The sequence below is a fragment of the Lepisosteus platostomus genome, chromosome 1, assembly GCF_059453375.1.
Source record: "Lepisosteus platostomus isolate fLepPlt1 chromosome 1, fLepPlt1.hap1, whole genome shotgun sequence".
NCBI lineage: Eukaryota > Metazoa > Chordata > Actinopteri > Semionotiformes > Lepisosteidae > Lepisosteus > Lepisosteus platostomus.
Window position 1 is genome coordinate 75,357,985 of NC_142611.1, and position 21,613 is coordinate 75,379,597.

The window sequence follows — 21,613 nt, forward strand, 5'->3', positions numbered from 1 at the left end:
GTTTGAAATCCTTTTTGGTTTTATAATGCAGAAGATAAAAGCTGTGGAAAGCATGTAAATGTATGAATGGGTAGTGTGTGTCCAACTGACCATTAAACTGACAATGCTTTACAGTTTAACTAGTTTAGAGGTTAACTGTTTACTTTTGTTTTGATAAAAGAGATGTATTTTGTCAATATTTTCAGATTTTTACAAGGGAACCCTAGCTTTAAAGGTCTATGGGTGATATTCATAAACCTTTTAACTTCACATTTATTTTACGAGGATAGCACAGTGGTGCAGTCATTAGCATTACTGGGGCCCTGGGTTTAATTCCAGACCTGAGGCGCTTTCTGCATGGAGTTTGTACTGTACTGTGTTTCCATGGGTATTCTCCGGATGCTCCAGTTTCTTCCCACAGTCCAAAGACATACTGTTTGATTAATTGGTGTTTGGAAAAATTAGCCCCGGTATGAGGTTGTGAGTGTCTGTGTATCTGCCCTGCGATGGATTGGCATCTAGTCCAGGGTGTACCCTGCCTTGCACCTGTTACTTGTTGACCCTGAATTGGATGAAGAGGTGAGAAAATGGATGGATAGATTAATTTTATCACATGATTCATTTTTAAATAAAATACTCCAACTTGCTTTAGATGTTTTTTGCAATCTTATCCAGCTCTAAGGATCTCAGGTAGTTCACTGCCATTGCATAACTAACTTGTTATGGTGTGATATTGGCAACAGTTAAATTTCTCAAAATTCACAATCCACACATTACAGGGTGTTGTACTAAATGAGTCATATACAAAACACTTAAACTAAGAAGGGACAAAAATTATTTTATTTCTTGCAAACAATCTGTCATAACTGATTTACATTTATTTTTTTTGGCGATTAGCTGTCATCAGATTAAACTGTAAAATAGATACAACATGATAGTATTAGGAATATGTTATACAATGAACTCATAAGTTGTAATTAGTCATCACACAGTATCTTCTATTGGTATTCTTGCAAATTATTTTAATAAAAACATTTCATGTTATTACTGACATTGCTCGATCAACTGGGAAGAAATTTGGGAAGATCTTAAGCGCAGATGTGCATTCTACCAGGTATACAGGACATGGCAGTTATTATATCAGTGCATGCTGACTTTGTTGAAAATCAACAATCAAGTTTTTCAAGTCAGAAGCACGTTTACGATTTTGAGTTGGAAGTTGGTAAGTACATTTTTCTAATTGGAAAATGGTCACAAGATGTCTTTGGTGATACCAGAGAGAACCATAACAGCTAAATGCATGTTTATTGTTGGTATTTGGAAGCGTAGGATAAACTCTTCACTCAACTTCTGAAAATGGTAAAGAGTACACCCTGCACTGTGGTGCATCACAGTATCTGTAGTGACAAGGGACTAGGCTATGAGTACTGAAGAATGCCCCAGGCATTCATTCTGATGAAGCAGACTTCACTGGTCCATTGGTGCCACAAAACAAAATCCACAATATGTATTTCTTAAAATGCCCCCTATACCACTGGTCCAATAACCAGTAAAGAGAAGTCCATCCATCTATTTTCTTCTAAGCACTTTATTTAGTAAAGGGTCATGGGGAAAGCTAGAACCTAACCCAATAAGCAACAGATGCAAGGCAAGGTACACCCTGTGTGGGACACCAGTCCATTGCAGGGCATACACAAACACAATCACGCACACACTCACACCAGGGCCAGTTTTTCACAGAATTCAGTTAAATACCAGTATGTCTCTGAACTTCGGGAGGAAACTGGAGAACCTGGCAGAATGTAAACACAGGGAGAACAAACAAACCCTACACAGATAGCACCAACAATTCTAACCACTGTATCACTGGGTAACCCATGAAAGAAAGTCATCATTGAAAAATATTTCATTTTCCACTTCTTATTTCACTTATTTTACCTTTCATGTATATTGATCACTAGTAAATATAGTTACGTTTTATACAAAAGTAAAACAATTTCCAGAAAAAGTGAACATTTTTAGATCAATAAACTTCACTGCCAAAATCAGATGATTATGTCTCTAAACTGTTGCCCATTTACCGTATTTTGTATATTCTAAAAGAGCACTTACAGTCCTCTTTTATAATTACAATTGAGACACAATTTTACACAAATAAAAAATGTAAAGATTATTTACTGCATCTGAATAGTTCAGTTACAAAAGCTAAATGCATCGACCTTAAAACAATTTGTTAATTTCTCTTGGCAGACCTTGCTTTGGCATGCAAATCGTTTTTTCATTGCTTTTTATATCTATGGGTAATAAGCCATTTATTAACCAGATTTTCCTCTGATGTAAATAAATGCAATGGCCCATTAGTTAGAGATGCAGGGGTTCAGAGGCAAGTTTCATACTCTCTAGCGAGAACAGATTTTACATCATTACTGAAAAGCAATTCAATTGACCTAACAAAAATAGTATGTCTAGCAGCCAAATTTCACAATTTTGTGTTTTACAGTAGTGGGGGTGCATTTACTAATTTAATAAATTTAATACATTCAGCTCTATGTGCCTCCACCAACTGATGTCCAACTGATGAACGTAAGATAGTACTAAAAGTCTTTAAGATTAACTAATCACCAACCGTATAACCAATGCTATTCTACCAATCCTACTTTGATACCTGAGAGATGTTATTCATTAAAAATCAACAAAGCTATTTCAATGGTCATGGGCAATAACTATCGATTGGAAAATGGTAATATAGTACCCATCTACAACATCGCTGACAAAACCAAACCACATAATTATAGACCAATAACACATCTATTACATATAAGATTATGGAGACAAGGATTAGAACTAAACTAGAGGATCATCTACATATATAGTAATATGACTCCATAGGATTGTCAATATGCACTTAGAAATGGCACACCATACATGAATAAATTGTTACTGTATAACAAGTAACAACAGTAATCAATGAACAGGATATACTTGTTAGTCTGATTAGATTTTCAAAAGGCTTATGATTATGTTCTTCATAAAATATGCAGATAGGAACACAGCCTATGGAAGCAGCTTTATTTAAAATCCTAATTTATATTAAAAAATAAGAATATAGTCTTGTATAACATATAACTCACATTTCAGTAAACTTTTCAGGTAAGAGTTATACACCATAAGATGTGATGTGTTTTTTCAGAGCTCCTTCTAAAGAGTAGTGCATAATCTTAATATTTTCCCATGCTACTTCAATTACTATAATTGTACCAAACTAGAAAGGTAGACAAGTAGAGTCAGGTAAGACTGCAGAAAAGTGTGGCTTCAGTGCGGGCAGCACTGGCAAGTGTTTATTTCAGTTTTATTAAGTACTGTGTTCCTGAACTGTTGACACTGGCACTGAACCCCAACAGAGCACTTTGTGGTAAAGACCACCCTAGGGAACTGTGTTCCACAATGACTGAAAGAGAATGATCCACACTGTCCTTGAAAAATAAGCCACTGTTAATAGAAACCAATTCCAAACTGTCTTGCCAATTGCTGTCCAAGCACTACATAAGTCAGTTGGATGTACAATTTAGCTATGAAAAATAAATAAAAAAACACTCTCATGATTTGTACTGTAAGTATAAATTCAAGGAACCTAGAGCCACAGGTCAAGTGTGACCGTGGTAAAAATGATTAAAAAATGCTTTGAAACAGTGCACTTTTACGAGACTATGACTTGATCCATAAAAATATAGTATCAACACCTCAGACGCTATTCCCAACCTGAAACGTGGTCCCCCCTTAGGTGTTTAACATAAGAGCTAGAGACTTGCTGTGCCCGGAATGTAGGGTTTTAACTCACAACCTTCCAGTTATGAGTCTACCCAGCTACTGCTCTGTGATTGTAGCTTAAACGTTTTCTGCTATATTCTGAATTTCCCTACAATTTTCAAAAATCAATATCCAGATACATGGAATTGAATATTTACCAGATGCACACAAAAAGAAAGAATAAAATTGCATTCAGAAGATGTCAATAATATACATAAGGCATTACCAGAGAAAAAATACAAAGGCTGTAACTGATGTTATTTTCCAGATTGAAATTGGTACTATTTTTAAATCATTCTACATCAATGGAAACTGTCTAAGAACCATATTTGCTTAATTAACCTTGAAATATTGTATGTTCATTAACCTTAAGATATTGCAACAGGAGGGGAGCAAGATGACAAGGATAACTGTAGAATTGATACAAAACATGGACAGCATAAATACTTCTGGAGAAATCTGCTACTTTGCAGCCTCCTTTTAGGATCTGACCCTTACCTACAGCAAGGAGGAACAAAAAAGGTGACAGAACAGAAAGTAAGATCTGAATTAAGAAACCAGGCAAATATTTGTTTTATTTTATTTCAGATGTGGTTTCTTTATTATTGAGGATTATGGTAGCTGCTATGCAACTATTACTATGTTTTCATATTCCTTCTTTATGTTTCATTGGTGTTCTTGGTGTTGAAAAATAACTGTTTTGCACCACTGGTTTATCTGTCATCCAACAGTACCTACTTAAAAGAGCTCTACGGTGCCCCTTGTGGTATCACACTACTTATTTCTCTTATGCTGACTCATTAAACAGCTAAGGATTACAAGGAAAAATTAAACAGGCTAAGGTTAAATCAATCACCAGTAGGTGTGTGGGTTAAAGTTAGAATCTAATAGTAGTATAGTAACTGAAAAGGAATGGAAGTGCTATGGTTTCCTCTCCCTGATCTATACTGTAATCTATGGACTACAGCCAACCTCTGACATCTGACATTTAATTCCGAAGGAAACTAGATCTAAAATAATGGAAAGATAATAAGCGTGTTGAGCACAGATAAATCTACTCTAAAAATGTATGAATACATTGGATACACACAGCTGGGATTAGAAAAAGGAGAAGCCAACTATTATACATAAACAGAACTATTAGTTCTTCAATAGTTATACAATTTGTTTTAAGAATTACTGCTTATCAACATACATTCTTATATATTCTGAAATAGGGAGGCTCACTGGCGCAGTGGTTAGCATTTCTTCCTTGCACTGTTATGGCCCAGTGTTCAGTTCAAGACCTGAGGTGCTATCTATGAGGAGTTTGTATGTTCACCTTTTGCTCATATGGGTTTCCTCCAGGTGTTCCTTTTTCCTCTCACAGTCCAAAGACATACTGGTAGATTAATTGGAGAAAATGTGTCCAGGTGTGAGAGTATGCATGTCTGTCTTTGCGTGTGGCCTGTGATGGACTGGCATCTCATCCAGTGTACCCTGCATTGTGCTCGTTGCTTGCTGGGATAGTACAACTTTAAGTTATGTCAAGAGGCCTGAAGCCCATTTAAAAAAAAAAACCTCTGACAGATAAACTTTAATTATATTCATATGCTCAGCTGCAGTCCTTGCATATTTCTCAGTGTGAAAAAAAAGACTTCCACTTGATTGTGTTTTTCTATGAGAAAGTTCTTTGACATACAGTAATTAAAGTTAAAATACCCCTCCTAGTATCTAAACTTTAGTTCAGACAACTGACTTCGGTGAGTGTTTTTTTTTCCATGTGGTGTTTTTTCCAGGGGGGGAATTGATTGATTAGATATTTAAAATCTTCTGTCAGCATGTTCTGAAAGTACTTTGCCAATTATAAATGCATACCTTGTTTGTGTTAATTATATTAAAGACAACCTCCCTTTGATCTCCTGCTGATGATGCACACCATCTGGCTAACTGAATGGCAAGTTAAGGCAGGCAAGTGTCAGTTCATTTTGCATTATATAATGCAAAAACCCTCTATCTTGCCAGGGCTGTGATGCAAACCTGTAACCATGGCAATACCTGATCAGCAACAGCACGAGCAAGTTTGTCCATCCTGGAGCCAGCTTCAGCAATCTTCTTTGCTGCATTAATCACATCTGAGGAATTCTTCAGTGGGCCTTTGCCTCTGCAACAGTCCAGTGCAAATTAATGTTATGCATAAGATTAATAAGACAGCCCATGTTATCAACAACAATGCCAGTTGTTGGGAAAACTACAGAACAAAAAGCACATCTAATAGCAAATATACATTATATAAACTGACTTGTTGTTTTCCCATGTTTTAGTGTGGAATATTTGAAATGTGTAGTAAAAGGGTTGTTTTAGTTTAGTGTAGTTACAAAAGCAAAGAACAAAAAATAGATAAATATGAAGCAACAATCAAAAATGCATGCCAGTTGTACTAGCCATCTGTATGCACATAAATATGCTTGGCATCCTTATAAAGCAGGACGAGACAAAAGTGAATGTCACTTCTTGATCATCAACACAGTGGGAGAAAAGATTCCTGTGCTGAAGAAAAGCAGTAGCCACAGCAGTAATCAACACAGGGGTAAGAAAATAAAGGCTATATGAGCAGACAATATTTATCACACCACACAAGCTGCCAATATGTCGTGTCCAGTTCTGATGACACCAGTTCCAAAAAATAATGCAGGAATGATTTTCATAAATGTACACTTACAGACTCAAAAATACTAACATCAGAGAAAACAGCACAACATAGATCACACAGCTAGAACAGCGGAGTGCTTCTTATTATAACAATTTGCAAACATTAGAAACAAACCAAACAAGACACTGAAAACACTGGGGTTAGCAACCACAGATTAAAGAAACAACGAGAGGTTTCTTTATCAACATGTTAACATTGCATAATATTTTCATTTATTTTAAGTCAAATACGAATAAAAAGATCCTACTTCTTCTGCAGATAACTACTGTTTCCAGCATTAAATATACTGTATACCAAAATCTTGGAGTGCGGCATACTTACTCTTGTACCCTGATCTCTGGTTATTCTTCTGTGAACAAAAAATTGACATCACTTGCTTTTGCCTTTTTAAATAATCCTTCAATCAATTTCAGTGAATGACCCAGTGCAGCTTATTGTGTGTTACATACTGTATATTTAAACCTAGAAAATGTATTTAAATGTATACATCTTTCTGATTTTGTTTTTCTGGTTAAAGCATCCAGAGCTCTATGTTACTGAAGATGTAGGGACAGAAGATGTATAAGGACACTATTTTTTTGTAAATAGTGGAAAATAGTGGAAAATTCAGGAAGAAAGGGTTGAAGAAGAGAAATCCCTTTTTAGGTAATTTTTATTTAAAATTTATTTATTTATCTTTATTTAAAATTTATTGAAAAAATAGAATTAAATATATATGCTATTGCTCTGGAAGTGGTCACTCAGATACCTTTATTTATTAAACTTAAAATACTCTCAAGTCAATCCAGAACATAAAGGCAAGAAGTTTAATATATGAAAATAATACTTAGAACTCAGATAACATTCCTTCAACATTAAATTGAATTATTTTTAAAAATACTGGATTACAAAAATGTGTTTACATTAAAAAACATCTCTTCTCAATTATCCTTCAGAAATATACAAAGCATCAAAAGAAACATTACTTATAACTGCATCAGGAAAATGACAATCTATTTTGTAGCAGTTACACTGACATTTATTGAATAGCAATGATATAAAGAAGGTAAATTCATTATGATATACAAATTATATTTGTCATCAGCAGGGCTGATCAACAGGCAGTCTATTGTGAAAGTCACAGGCTAGTTTAGTGCAGTCAAATTCCTTTAAGTACATCATGGTTGGACATGCATGATCAATTAATCAAAATGAAGTGAAAAACACTTAATCAATATCTGAGGTCTGTATACTTTATTCTTTAAAACATTAATCTGTGATACTGTATGTTTCTTTTGATACTTGGTATACATGTTAGTGATTTAAGGCCTTTAGTATTTGAAGTATGTTTCTCAGGGGGTAGAAAATGCAGAAATTGAATGAATAGCTCTAATTGTAGAATTGTAGAATTTCGATGTGAATTTCAGAACTGAATGAAAACAAATTGTGAGCAATTTAAGGATGAAAACAAACATGCACAAAGTGCTGTATGCATATTGTACTATTTGCTTTTGGAATAAAATATAAGATTTATAACCACCAAAAAAGGGCCAGGCTTGGTTTCTCAGCAACAAGACACACAGCTCATGTCGGAATTGCATCAGTGGTTATTAAAGAATGGGTGCAGGAAATGGATTCAAGGAGTTTGGTGGTAGTGACCGTGAAATGTCAACTGAAAGACAAAGGCAGAGAGCCACTGAAATACCCCGCAGCAGAAATAAAACAGCTGCAAAAGAGGAATGTCTAACAGTTAGCTATCACCTGCTTCTTGTGATTCTAAAGAAATGAAAGTGCCACTTTTTTATCCCATAGTAGAGGTTTGAAATGCACCACACTTTGTCAGAAGTAGAACCTGGCCATGAGGGAAATGTGGTGTATGGTAAAACACGACACAGTTGCAAAACAACTGCAACCTCAACATAAACCATGAGAAAACGTGGGCATACTGTGTTACCCAGACTAACAATTGATGACCAGCATCATTAAACTGGTATACAGTAGTATACAATAACATTATTGGTAGGATGTAGTCCAACAGTCACATGTGCCCTTCTCAGGCCAGTCTCAAATCTGTCTTATGTGGCAGATCTTTATCAGTCTCCTGAAGTGATCATGATCAATATGGCAAATGTACAATTGACACAACTGATTGATTCATTCATCAGAGTTGTGACACTGTTATATACTAATAAGACAACATTTTTCAGCATCATCTTGTGGCCTTTACTTATTGTTTTTTTAATCATTTTCATCTCTGTGTTATTACTGTGTTAGGAATAATCATGGAAACAAAAAACGTGTATTTGGAGCAAATTATACATTTTAAATTCACAACTTGTGAATGTGGTATTACACAGCCATTATACAACGTCACTGGATTTCAAGCAATTCACCTGATCATGCTACACCAAATCTGAAAGCTGTATACATTATGCATAGGAAGAGATATTATTGGTGAACTTTCAATAGTTGATGAAGTCTGTGGCACTTGGAAAAAAAGATGTCACATGAAAAGAGTAAGGGAATCAAAGCTGTAGTTAATGAAGTCTACTCACTTAGAAAGGCACACCTCAACTTAATGTTTTATCCAGTGTTATACATATTTCTCTGTGTGGGCTTTGTTTAACTGGTATAGCTGGCAATAGAATTATGCAGGAAGAAATGACAAACTTTCCAGAAGTGATAGAAAGTTCTCAGACTAAGTAGAGATCTCACAAATCTTTGCAACAAGTACAGCTGTTAACATTTCTTGTAGATAAGAAAGAGCACAAAATGGTCTCACAGGGCTGTTTCATTTTATTTGAAACCTTTGCTTCATCCTTTTTTGTTTCCCCTCAGCAAAATAGTATTGAATAATTTTGTAAGTTTGTGCAATCCTGTGTATATGATAAGCACCATGAAAATGCGGAAATAAAAATGTTGGCCAGGTTTATACTACAGGACTTACTGTACTTTTATGTCCTGTTTGCAATTACTTCTTAACATTCCATAATGTTGCAGTATTTCACATAATTTAAAACACACATCTTATTAAAATGGTGTTTTAAATCCTTACAACATATGAAAAACATGTTCTGGGGGCTGCCAACTGCAAGTTCTAGTCTTTTACATTGTGTGAACTCCAATGATAATATTGACTTTGGGGATTCTTTTATCTGAAAGATAATGTTAATTAGTACAATCATATGCTCCTGAATAATCCTGATCAAACACATATATACAATTTTAAGGTTTCAAAATTACTGCTATTTACTGTATATACTGTATGTTACTGTATAGATTTTTGTTTTACTTCAGGGAGTTCACACTTTCAGGGAGCATCCTCAGTAGGTTAATGAGCAGATTTTCAATTCTCAAAGTGGGGTTTTCTTATTATGACCCCAATTCAAATAATGCATGCGGAAGATTTAATGTTTTCCTGAAAGATCATGAAGTCCCTGGATTCCTGGATCCTTGACTGCATCAGCATCTTAGGGGCCATCTTATGTTATATTTACCTGGTGAAGTCTGTCATTTCCATCATGATCATGCACATCTGTTTCGCCAGCACAATAATGTCGTTGCCATTGTCGTCCCATTTGGCCACTTCGGCATCCAACTTGCACTTCTCCTGGCGGAAACTTTCCACCTGCTCCGCAATTTTAGCTTTCTCTTCTTGTGGCAGCTGAGCCATAATAGCCTGTGTTTATGAGAGGGAATCACCAAAGGAGAAAGCTATTAGACAAGGAACATAAAATAGAGCATGTGGGCCATATTCTCACAGATCTTTCATTAACAAAATAGGGATTTTGAGAGCATGAAGTATTTTGGCTTTAACAATGGTTCGTGGGTGCCAGGGCTGGAGTTTTTCTTTTAAACAGTTTGATTAGAAAAGTCTGGCAACTTTTCGAGGGGTTGTTATTTCTTCAAACCTCAATGCTTTTCAGAATTGCAGATTTGTAATCTTTCATTTTGTCAGATTGGCATGGATTGGTGCTGATTTCTGTCATTCTGCTCTTAAGCTTTATTATGCATTGCCAACCAGTTTCTAGAGCCAGAGCCTAACCCGGCAAGCATTTGGCACCAGGCAGGATACTTCCTTGATAGGACCCAGTCCAGCACAGGGCACACACAGAGACAAACACACTCACACCAGGGCCAATGTTCCCAAAAGACAATTAACCTACAGTACTACTATGTCTTTGGATTGTGGGAGAAAATTGGAGCACCTAGAAAAAACCCATGTGAACACATGGAGAACGTACAAACTCTAGATAGTATGGCAAAAAATTGAACCCAGGGCCCAAGTGATGTGAGACAGCAATGCTAAACACTGCGCCACCATGCTGTCCAATTATACATTTGAATTATTCAAATTATTTTTAAACCTCAATTTATTCTACAATTATTGGGAAATCCCAATGTTTCTGAAAAATAGAGTCCATTTTAATGTAATAGCGCAAAACAAGAGGCATCAAACCTTACCATATTGCATGTAACTCTCTTAGTTGAGTTCACATATATTTCTACTGTTTTATACATACATACATATATAGTACACATTGCACACATTGTTATCCTTTATATCAATTTAAAGCTGGTCTCAGAATATACCTTATCCCAGAGCCCCTAATAGTTGTAACTTTAAGTCTGAAATACATAAATATTTCACTTTTTCTCTTAAATAAATAATGCCATTGTTCAACATTATTTAGGGGTGAAAACATTACCTGGACTCAAATTAATTTTTGCATTATTTATAATTTTAATTAAGCCCTGAAGCAATAATTAAAATTGATGAAGTATCAATTATTTAGGTGTGCTTTTCATTGCTTTCAACACATCTGTCTTAGAGAATCTCTTCGCAAGACTCAGGCTTACCCCCATCATTTTATTGCAGAGAGTGCCAACTAAAATTAAAGTAAAAAATAAGACTGAAAATGACATTTACTTCATTCGTAAGAAATTAATGTTTTGACATAGATTTACCCTCAAGAGCACAACAGACAAGCCATTACTCATTTACAATTAGGGCCCGACTTGAGCAAGGTTGTGCTGCTGGGGAGGAGGGAAATGAGAGAATATAAAGTGACAATGTTAGTTACTATTTTTCACTTGGATTTGAAATGTAACTCTTCGGGGAGGGTAGAATGTAGTGAACAATATGATAAGTCCTATTTTAATTTTATGAAAAGTGGAAATTACATCACATTCATTATAAATGCAATATTGTTATGAATAATATAAACAGTACAATTGTCTATAATTCTCAGCTGGATTGATAACTCTTTGCTGCAAAGATTAAATAAAATGTACAAAAGGTTTTCATATTTAATTGGGAAGAGGTGTAAAGGGGGAAATTAATTTCTTTGCCCAAATGTCTTTGGGTTGATAGTAAAGCATGGCAGTCTTGAGTCAGTGTTCCACTGATGAATGCTAGCATGGGCAGAAACAACATAAGAAAATTACACATAGCACGTATTTTAAAATAAAAAGTAAAGATCTAGATCAATTATTCATTTTTCCAGTGATGATAGTTTTAATTTTGAAATGAGAGGACTTGAGGTATGTCATTATTTGGGGTAAATGCAATAGTTGTTCATTCAAGAAGATATCTGAACAAAACTTCAGTCATGGACTTTGCATTAATGCTTTGCTATTAAGATGATACTTTATTTCAAGGGTCCACACTTAAAAATTCATGTACCTTGGAATACCACCTAATAAGAATGCAACAGCTGAATGGTAACTTTAAGAAACCACACTATTAATTATGAATCATATCACATGAATTATTGACAAATGAAGGTGAGAATGTCAAATGAAGTAGTCACAATATATTCCTAAATTATATATTATATAACTTATATATTCCTAAGTTACTTTTAAACCCACTTCTCAATTGTACTGGAATGCATAGTTTTGCTCAGAAGGTAGTGCTTCATCTTCGCCTAATGGTGCATTGCTTTCCACAGTTATGTAAGATCCATTCAACCTGGATTAATCTTTAATTAGAACTCAGTATACTTCTTTATTGCATGGCGAAATCATAAAAAAGTACACTGTTTTGCCTGTTCACTTGTGAACAACTCACCACTGCAATGGAAAGAAAATTATTCCAAACACAAACCCCAGTGGGCCAAATGGAAAATAAGAAAAGATGAAAAAATCTGACAAGGGAACAACTCACTTGTAATTTATCGAACCTGCAAAAAGTAAAAAGAAGGGAAAAGAGGAGGGGGGAAATACTGCCTGGTAAACAGGGCTGATTGGTATGTCAGAAAAGCGAGGTGCTAGGTAGGGCTTTTCAGAATTCACTTATCCACAAATCCCCTTCCTGCTTACTGATAACAACAAGAGCAGGCCTCTGGTGCTTAATACTGCAGCAAATCCTTCCTGTACATTGCATGCCAATACACTCAGCAGCTTTTCTACGTCTGCAAGGATTAAGCTGTTTTCTACGTTTCCTCACAGAGAAAGCAACTTGAAATGACTTTAATTTGCTTCATTTGAAATAAACTGTCCACCCTCTGAGTTAAGTTTTATGGCTGACCTGTGGCTGTTGGTACTGGATCATTTGTTAGTTCTGTGCTTCTTCTATTCTCATTTTTTTAGCAAATACCTCAGAGTATTGTGAGCTTCCATGTTTGTATATAATAAGCACACAACCAAATCTATGCTACCAAAAATTCTGTTGTTCTTACAGAACAATTCATAAAAGCATGCAAATACAGTTTTTATGAAGATAAAGCCCATCAAGAAAATACTAACACTGAACTGCTACTAAAAGTTTATCCTTTCTGGAAGACATTTTTACATTAATGATACAGTACCCAAAGGGCTAACCAGTCATTCTACAATATCTGATATGCTGAAAGTACAACATGCATCATAGTTCATTACTTTAACATAACTGTCCATTCACTAGTCAAGCAAATACAGTATGGGAGAAAGTAATGAAAAGCCCTTTATTACAGTATATCTAGTTATGCATACAGGTTGGTACACTGTGGGTTTCACCTGTTTTTACAGTATGTTTGTATGTTATTCTAAACAGCTATGTGATTAGATTGGCTGCATCTGTGCCAGAGGCCACAAGTTCACATCGTGTGATACATTTTGTTCTGGAGCAGCAAGTGCCTCTGAAATGACGCAAATTTCTATTACTCATTTCAAATTCCAAAAGAAGGCTACACCTGCTGAAGGTATTAAAATGCTGTCCAGTTTTGTAACATGTTAATTTAAATATGAAACTTAAAAAAAATACTTCTGGCATTTGGAAACGGTTATTTGTGGATTTGTCAGAATTTGTAGTGTGTCCTCACAGTTGGATGCAATGTAGATATTCTAAGACATTTTACAGTGATTTCTTATATAAGAACACAATACATCATCAGAGAATTTAATACCTATCATTTTAAAAACGTCAAGAAAAAAGGATATTGGTTACAGATAAATAAAATATTTCAATAGCCTTGAAATAGACTTGTCTTTTATTACTCTGAAGATTCTTTTTTTAAAATAAGATTTTTTAAAAGCCATTTTATTTCCATCCATTTTCTAACTTCTCTACCCAGTACAGAGTTGCAGGGGTCCCCAGAGCCTAACCTGGCAAAAAATGGGTACAAGACAGGATATTTCCTGGATGGCACACAGTCCAACAAGAGCACGCAAACAAACACACTCACACCACAGCCAGTTTTACCAGAAGCCAATTAACCTACTAATATGTCTTTGGACTGTGTGAGGAAACTGGAGCACCCGTTGGGAAACCTGTACAGACACAGGAAAAACATACAAACTCCACATCAATAGCACCCTGGGAACTGAACCTAGGGACCTGGTGCTGTAAGGCAGCCTTGTGATTTGCTGTGCCATCATGCTGCTGTGCAGCCTATAGAATTTACATTGAAACTATATAGTTTAGGTAGTTTGGAATTTGCTTTCAGTACAGCAAAGAACACAGATGAGACATACATACAGTACAACATATACAGTACAAAATTAAATAGGACAGAAGACAAACAAACATCCTCACATACAAATGTAAACAACTATCCATATAGCAGCATAATTATACAATGAAATTCAGAGTTCAACGTGAATTCAGATTTCATATGGCAGTGGGAAAGCAGCTGAGGTTGAAGCGGGCAGTCCTTGAGAGGAGGGATTTGAAACGCTTTTGCCATTTCATACACTTGATTTGCCCCTTACAAGAAAGAGCACCTGTGTAAATGCTAATTGGATCATTTGTGGCAGGCATAGCCCAACTTTGGTGCACTGGGCAGGGTTTATCACTCACTTACCCGTGCACTCTGTCCTGCAATAAGCTGGTCATCTTCAGTCTGAACACTTGTCCTGCTACGTGCATCGTAGTCCTCTTGCTCAAAGTCAGAATCATCCTCCAGCTCTTCTGGTGTCTATAGGGAACAAAATCAACAAAGTATACGTCAAACTACTTTGATGCACAGTGAAGGATAAAGCAATAAGCCAAGGTAGACTCAAGGAGACTTGTAATGACTGTTGAATTCGAACAACTCATGGCTTTCAGAACAGGTGTATGTAGTACAAAAACAAAAATTCAAACAAACAGGGCTAAATAGCTTCAACTGAAGATGCATCTTCTTTAGTTCTAAATTATTAAATGTCTAGTAAAAATTATGGAATATGTCCAGTGCAATATGCCCGAGAAACCAGAAACTTTAACACTGTATAATACAACAGTCAAAAACTGAAAGATATGATACATTTAAGGGCATCCACACTGTTTACAGATTTGTTTCTGTTTTAATAAGAAAACATTTCTGGTCATTCAAAAACAGGAAGTGATTTTCTTCAGCTGTTATTTCTTGCAGTAGTTTAAAGAATTATTGCACCTTTAAAGATGTTAAAAAATGTCATGACCACAACTTTTTTTGTGGCTAAACCTCTTAAAGGTTTTGTTTTAAACCCTCCTCAAAAGATTTGTCTATGATCACTTACAAAACCTCAAAGTCTAACACTGCTGCATGTTAAAAGCATATTCCAAAAATGTCTTTCACCTACTGGTAGCTACCACAATGAGAGTACCCTGAGAGCATTTACAAAAACTAATGCTTCCCTAGCTTTGTGGTTTCTCTAACCACTTGAGTATCCACTTCAGTTGAAGAGCAGTCTGGATTAGCCTTAAGATGTATATAGAGCTTCACAACACACTCCAGCACCAACAGGAGAGCTCTCTCATCAGCATATTCAATACAGTACGGACGAACCGTGCTTTTAAAAAAAGACTTATAAGAGACTCTTGAAATACACAAATGTTTGAGAGAAGGTAGAACAGAGTTCACTTATCTGACATGCTTATGTGGAACATTTGATTATTCCAAGCCAGTTTCATCTGACATGTAAGATTAGGTACTGACGGCACATTTAATGTTCCATTTTTATGTTTTACGTACGTTTTTATGTACATACATTTCTTAGTGATTCAGTTTGGAAATATGAATTTGATAAACAGTATTGAAAATAACCTAGATACAATACTTTGATTGACTTCAGAGTATAGAAATTAAAATATTCTCTAACCATATATAATGTACTGTATATGAAAAATAATTATTGGATTCGTTGTTAATTTGCATTTTCAGTTATCATCTATGTATAAAAAATGAATTAATGTTATAATTTACTGAATAGAATTAAATTGCTTTTCAGAATTTACTGAATATCTTGAGAGTACAGTATATTCAAAGGAATCTGAGAATAATCATCAATAATCATCAATAATCATATAATCTCCCACATAATGTAAACTCACAATACCTAACCTTTTTCCCCATGGGTAGAGTGTCCATTTTCTTTAGAAAAAGAAAATGAAATGAGGACTTTAAATGGTATTTTCCAACTATCCTTACAACGTGCTAAATATGACTTTTACCAAGACTTGACCATTGGAGATTTAGTGTAAGATATTACTGTATATTACTCAACTGTGTGACCTTTGCAATACCCCTTCTTGATTTTATAATATAATAACTGATTATATAGGCACAAGAGAATATGTTTGCTTTATTTTATATAAAAATGATATGAATCAAATAAACTGTTTTGAATATACATATTATATTGAATATTAAAGACAATACCTCAACACCTGCCAATCACCTGATCAATAGGGTATGAAAGTTACCCGTGCCCCTCATTCAGCATTTTTTTGTGTTGAGCAAGAAAATAACTGAAATCAGGATTATTTGTACAAGAACATAAAAATGTTACAAATGAAAGAAGGCCATCTGACTTGTTAGGTTGCTAGCAGGTAATTAATTTCAGGATTTTATCCAGCCATTTCTCAAAAAAAGCCAGGTTACAACAAGGCTGGGTAACTTGTTCCAGACACCCACACAATTGTTGTGTAAAGAAGTGCCTCCTGTTCTCAGTTTTGATGCTTTGTTTTTGTTTTTTTTATGTTAAAAAAATTGACCAACAAAGTACAGATTTACAGAACATTTTTTTGCTTTAAAAACTGCAGTCAGTTAATATATTATTTGTATTGGGCAAAATATTATTTGCCCAATACACAACCAACTCCATACATTCAAAGAAACAAAAAAATCAAAAAGAAAGAAGTAAAAAGATAATTAATATGAATGAAAAATGGAAATGATTGTATATGATTGTACTAGTATTCAAACCCTTTGCTATTGCAAACCTAAATTAATGTAGGTACACAACATTACCTTAAGGAGTCAAAACATTAGTTGAGTGGACTCTAGGTATATGTCATAAGAGTGGTTTACATAATTTCAGAATAAATATACCTGTGTGGTTCTTTGTTCAGGTGGTGAATTCCAAGCAAAGACTAAAACAGAGCATTAATAGCAAGGATAAAAAAAATTGTTTCTGATTATCTCTGTGAACACGATCTACTCAGTCGTTAAGACATGGATTATACTTCTCAGAAAGTGTCTTTATCAAGCTGTTCCTTCAAACTGAGCAACTGGGGAAGAAAGAAAATAGGGGAAGGATGTCAATGTGAGGCCAATGAGAACTTTGAAAAAGCTACAGCTTTTGTAACTAACCCAACACAGCACATCTTCTAATCAATACTATCCCTACAGTCAAGCATGGTGGTAGCATCATGCTATGGGGATGCTTCTCATCAGCAGGAAATAAAAAGATTGTTTGGACAGAAGAAAAAGTGGACAAAGCAATGTATAGGCAAATACTAGAAGAAAATCAATAATTATTTTAGTTTAGTTGAATAACGTATACTGTATAGTGAAGGTATACTGACCTTCTCAATTTACGGCATCCTCCACATCAGCTCTATTTAGTTCTTATTTTTAAAAAAGGATCTTCATGAAAGAGCAGGATCTGCAGAGATTACATCAAATATCTGACCCACCACCCAACTACAATATGCAAACCCAGTTTCTGTTGGATAGATGTAAAAAGCATCTGCCAAAGAGAAAGCTGATATAAATGACCAGATTGGCAATTTGCGGTTGGGGAATGAGTTTCATGTTTTATCTAATCTGGGCCCTTTTGATTTCAGATAAGCTCTTGATGACATAATTGAACCTATTATTGATTAATGGCCATCAAGGACTATAAAACCTACAGGACTGTGACTCACCATAACGAGATGTGTCACTGCTATGGAAGATGCCCAAATAAAATAGTATTACAGATTTTATGTTAATACTTTTTTTGACAGGATCCCACAATTTTTAATATGTGATACAGGGAACAGGTCCTGCATTGAAAATGCTTTTGCTTGAAAATGTAATGATCTCCAGGACTTCTTGGTGTCCTTGCCCAGGGGTCTTCATTAACCAATTAACCAACATGGGCTAGTCAATCATTCTCTCAATTAGTTACTTAACCACATGATCCAGGTATTGTAGCATAAAAGGTTATTCTTTAGATTGAAAATCAATTTTGTTTGTGATTCAGATCATATGAGCTTTAATAGTTCAACCAAGTCATGGTCAAGTCTTCCACTTTCTTTGTACTTTTTTACTAATTTGTACTTTGGGATTTAGTATTGTTTTTTAAAAGCATTATTTTCTTATTCTGAAATATATTTTGAATAGTAATTTTATATTTTTGTTCATTGCAACAATGGTATAACATATAACAATTATAAAAATAATCTTTATTTTTACTAGGATATCACCTCCTGCCACCTGGAGATACAGTACATTGGAACATATTCCTAACAGAAAATGTTTGGAAATACATACTGCTCATAGTCTCTAAATGTAAAAATAGCCTTCCTAGTTCATCTCAATCTGATTAAATTAAATGCAGTTGATGTACATTAGACATGTACTGTACATTAGTTTACGAGCCAATTAAAAATACAAGAATTGATAGAAATCCAATGCTTCCAACATGTAATACATCTTACATTTTCCATAATTCATGCACTATAATGTAGTAATATAGCTGACTAAACAGTTGCATAGGAACAAGTTTGATTGGTGGGTTGTCAGTGTATATTAGCTGCAAAGGAACAAGTAAAGGTTGATACCGTGCTTTTGTTGTGCGACACCTGAAGAAGTCTGAACAGCTGTAATGTTGTCCCTTTCTGCTTTTCAGCATGGAATTAACCTCTGCTTCATTGTTTGCAGTACACACACTAATGTTACTCCTCGGTCAAAACCCTCCATAGAAACATTCTACATAACGGCTGGGCAGGATTCTAACTCTGCACACAATGTATTAAAACTGTGCCCAGTGTTCAGCATTTACATGCAATAAAAAGCATTTTTGAAAAACGATTAAGCATTTCAATATTGCTTATTGGTAAATTGTAGGCCAGCATCAGTGGGATATAAAAACTATTAAAACTTCACGCACTTTTCAAGAAAACTACATGGACCAGAGGGGTGACTTTCTCTTTCTACTTATTAAGCTAAGTTTTTTAAAGGTCTTTTTTGAAATGGCTTACTGCATTTCCAAGCACTTACACATCTTAAATAAGATATTAAATGGCATGGGTAAAATAAAACTTGTGAGAGAATGATGGGGAATATATATATAAACCAAACACAAATTATTTTGGCAGGACTGTTCTGACATAGCTAATGGTCTTCTTATCTTGTTCATATTTCATAACCAATAAATGTAACATTTGACCTCATCTTTTTTCAACTTCTTTTTCCTTTCAGATGGAAACCACTACATCTCTTAGTCTCAACCACAAAATGGGAAAAGCTGAATCGTGAACATGCTAGAAGGCAAGGATGCCTGAAACGCTGATTTCATTGTATTACAATCAGCTATGAAATAAAATCTAAAAAACAACAGTAATAATTCAACAGCATATAATACTAAAAATAAAATTATGAATTACTAGGGATATCAGGACTTTAGCTTCCCTGACTGCATTTTATAATCTCCTCCAGACACACATATTCAGGCAGCACCTCTTACACTCCACAGTTTTCCTGGACTTAATATCTGCCACTGCACCAGCCACTCACCAAGTGTCTTTTCTCATTCCTGAGTAAGCCACGATACCAGTAAAGATACAGTAATTGCACTTGTATGTACCTTATAAAAGTATACCCATATGTATTGCACATTTGTCACCAATGCAAGGTGCTCTGAATAAGGGATCAGCTAAGCTGAAAAAATACATAAATCCATAATATTGTTCAATTTTATTTGTACAATAGGTATAACAACCACAAATTGGACTGCCGTAGAGAGAGGAGGTAATTAAATAGTCACCCTAGCAGAATTTATTAGTGAAACATGAACTACAGGACATGTGGAAACTAAGGAATGTGTCCTTAAGACTGAGTAGAGGAGACATCTTTACACAAAGTGTTGTGGGAGTCTGATACAATCCACCCAAAAGCCAGTGCTTTAGATTTCTTTAGGACATGGTTGAAAGAGATCCAGCCATCCGTTTTCAAACTGTTTTTTCCAACTCAGGGTTGAGGGGGAGCGAGAGGGGATACTCAGAGGGGGAGGCTGGGTACCCACTAGAGTCAACCAGTCAACTGCAAGGCACAGACACAGACATGCACACACTCACACCTATGGCCAATTTTCCAAGAAGGCAATTAACCTACCAGTATGTTTATGAATGTGGAGGACCCGAAGAAAACGCATGCTAATTCCATACAGACAGCACCCCAGGTCCAGATTAACCCCAGGACCCCAGCGCTGCAAAGCAGCAATACTAAACACTGCACCACCGCACTTCCCAGTTGCATGAGATAATAATAATAATAATAATAATAATAATAATAATAATAATTGCTTACACTTACAGCATATAGCGCTTTTCTGGACACTCCACTCAAAGCGCTTTACAGGTAATGGGGACTCCCCTCCACCACCACCAATGTGCAGCATCCACCTGGATGATGCGACGGCAGAGTAATGTAGCCAATTCATAGAGGGGGATTATTAGGAGGCCTTGATTGGTAAGGGCCAATGGGAAATTTGGCCAGGACGCCGGGGTTACACCCCTACTCTTTTCGAGAAACACCCTGAGATTTTTAATGACCACAGAGAGTCAGGACCTCGGTTTTACGTCTCATCCGAAGGACGGCGCCTGTTTACAGTATAGTGTCCCCGTCACTATACTGGGGCATTAGGACCCACCTGGACCACAGGGCGAGCGCCCCCTGCTGGCCCCACTAATACCTCTTCCAGTAGCAACCTTAGTTTTTTTTTCCCAGGAGGTCTCCCATCCAGGTACTGACCAGGCTCACACCCACTTAACTTCAGTGGGCTGCCAGTTGTGAGTTGCAGGGTAATATGGCTGCTTGCAAAAATAACACAGATAACTACTACTGGAACTTATCACTAGGTTTGAAAACTTTCAGTATCTACAATCGGGGAGACAAAATAATGACAAACACGTAACAAAAAAGGACTCGTTAAATTGCAATTAAAAAGGTATCTACAGATGTAATATTACCTTCAATGCTAGTTACCAGTATATTTCTGCTATAAAAGACAGCTTAAAACCTCTTCCAGCAGCAGCCTTAGTTACTGATACTTAGGTACAGACCAGGCTCACACCTGCTTAACTTCAGTGGGTTGCCAGTTGTGAGTTGCAGGGTGATATGGCTGCTGATCCTTCCGTTAATTAACCTTAACCAAAAAAGTTACAGTTTTAGTGGCTGAATACAGGTAGCTCATTTGTAAACTTTCTTTTCTTCTATTGCCCCT

The 21,613-nt window shown here is 35.6% G+C and overlaps 1 protein-coding gene across 3 annotated transcripts in view; it reads right to left on the reverse strand.

Annotated features, from left to right (window-relative positions):
* Positions 1–21,613, reverse strand: part of ctnna2 (catenin (cadherin-associated protein), alpha 2) — a 562,621-nt gene that overhangs the window by 17,595 nt on the left and 523,413 nt on the right. For all 3 annotated transcript variants that reach the window (XM_088637613.1, XM_088637605.1, XM_088637621.1), the window contains 3 exons: positions 14,743–14,856; positions 9,955–10,136; positions 5,824–5,929 (listed from right to left, as the gene is read on the reverse strand). In XM_088637613.1, coding sequence (XP_088493739.1) covers positions 5,824–5,929; positions 9,955–10,136; positions 14,743–14,856 — 402 coding nt within the window. The remainder of the gene's footprint in view (positions 1–5,823; positions 5,930–9,954; positions 10,137–14,742; positions 14,857–21,613) is intronic.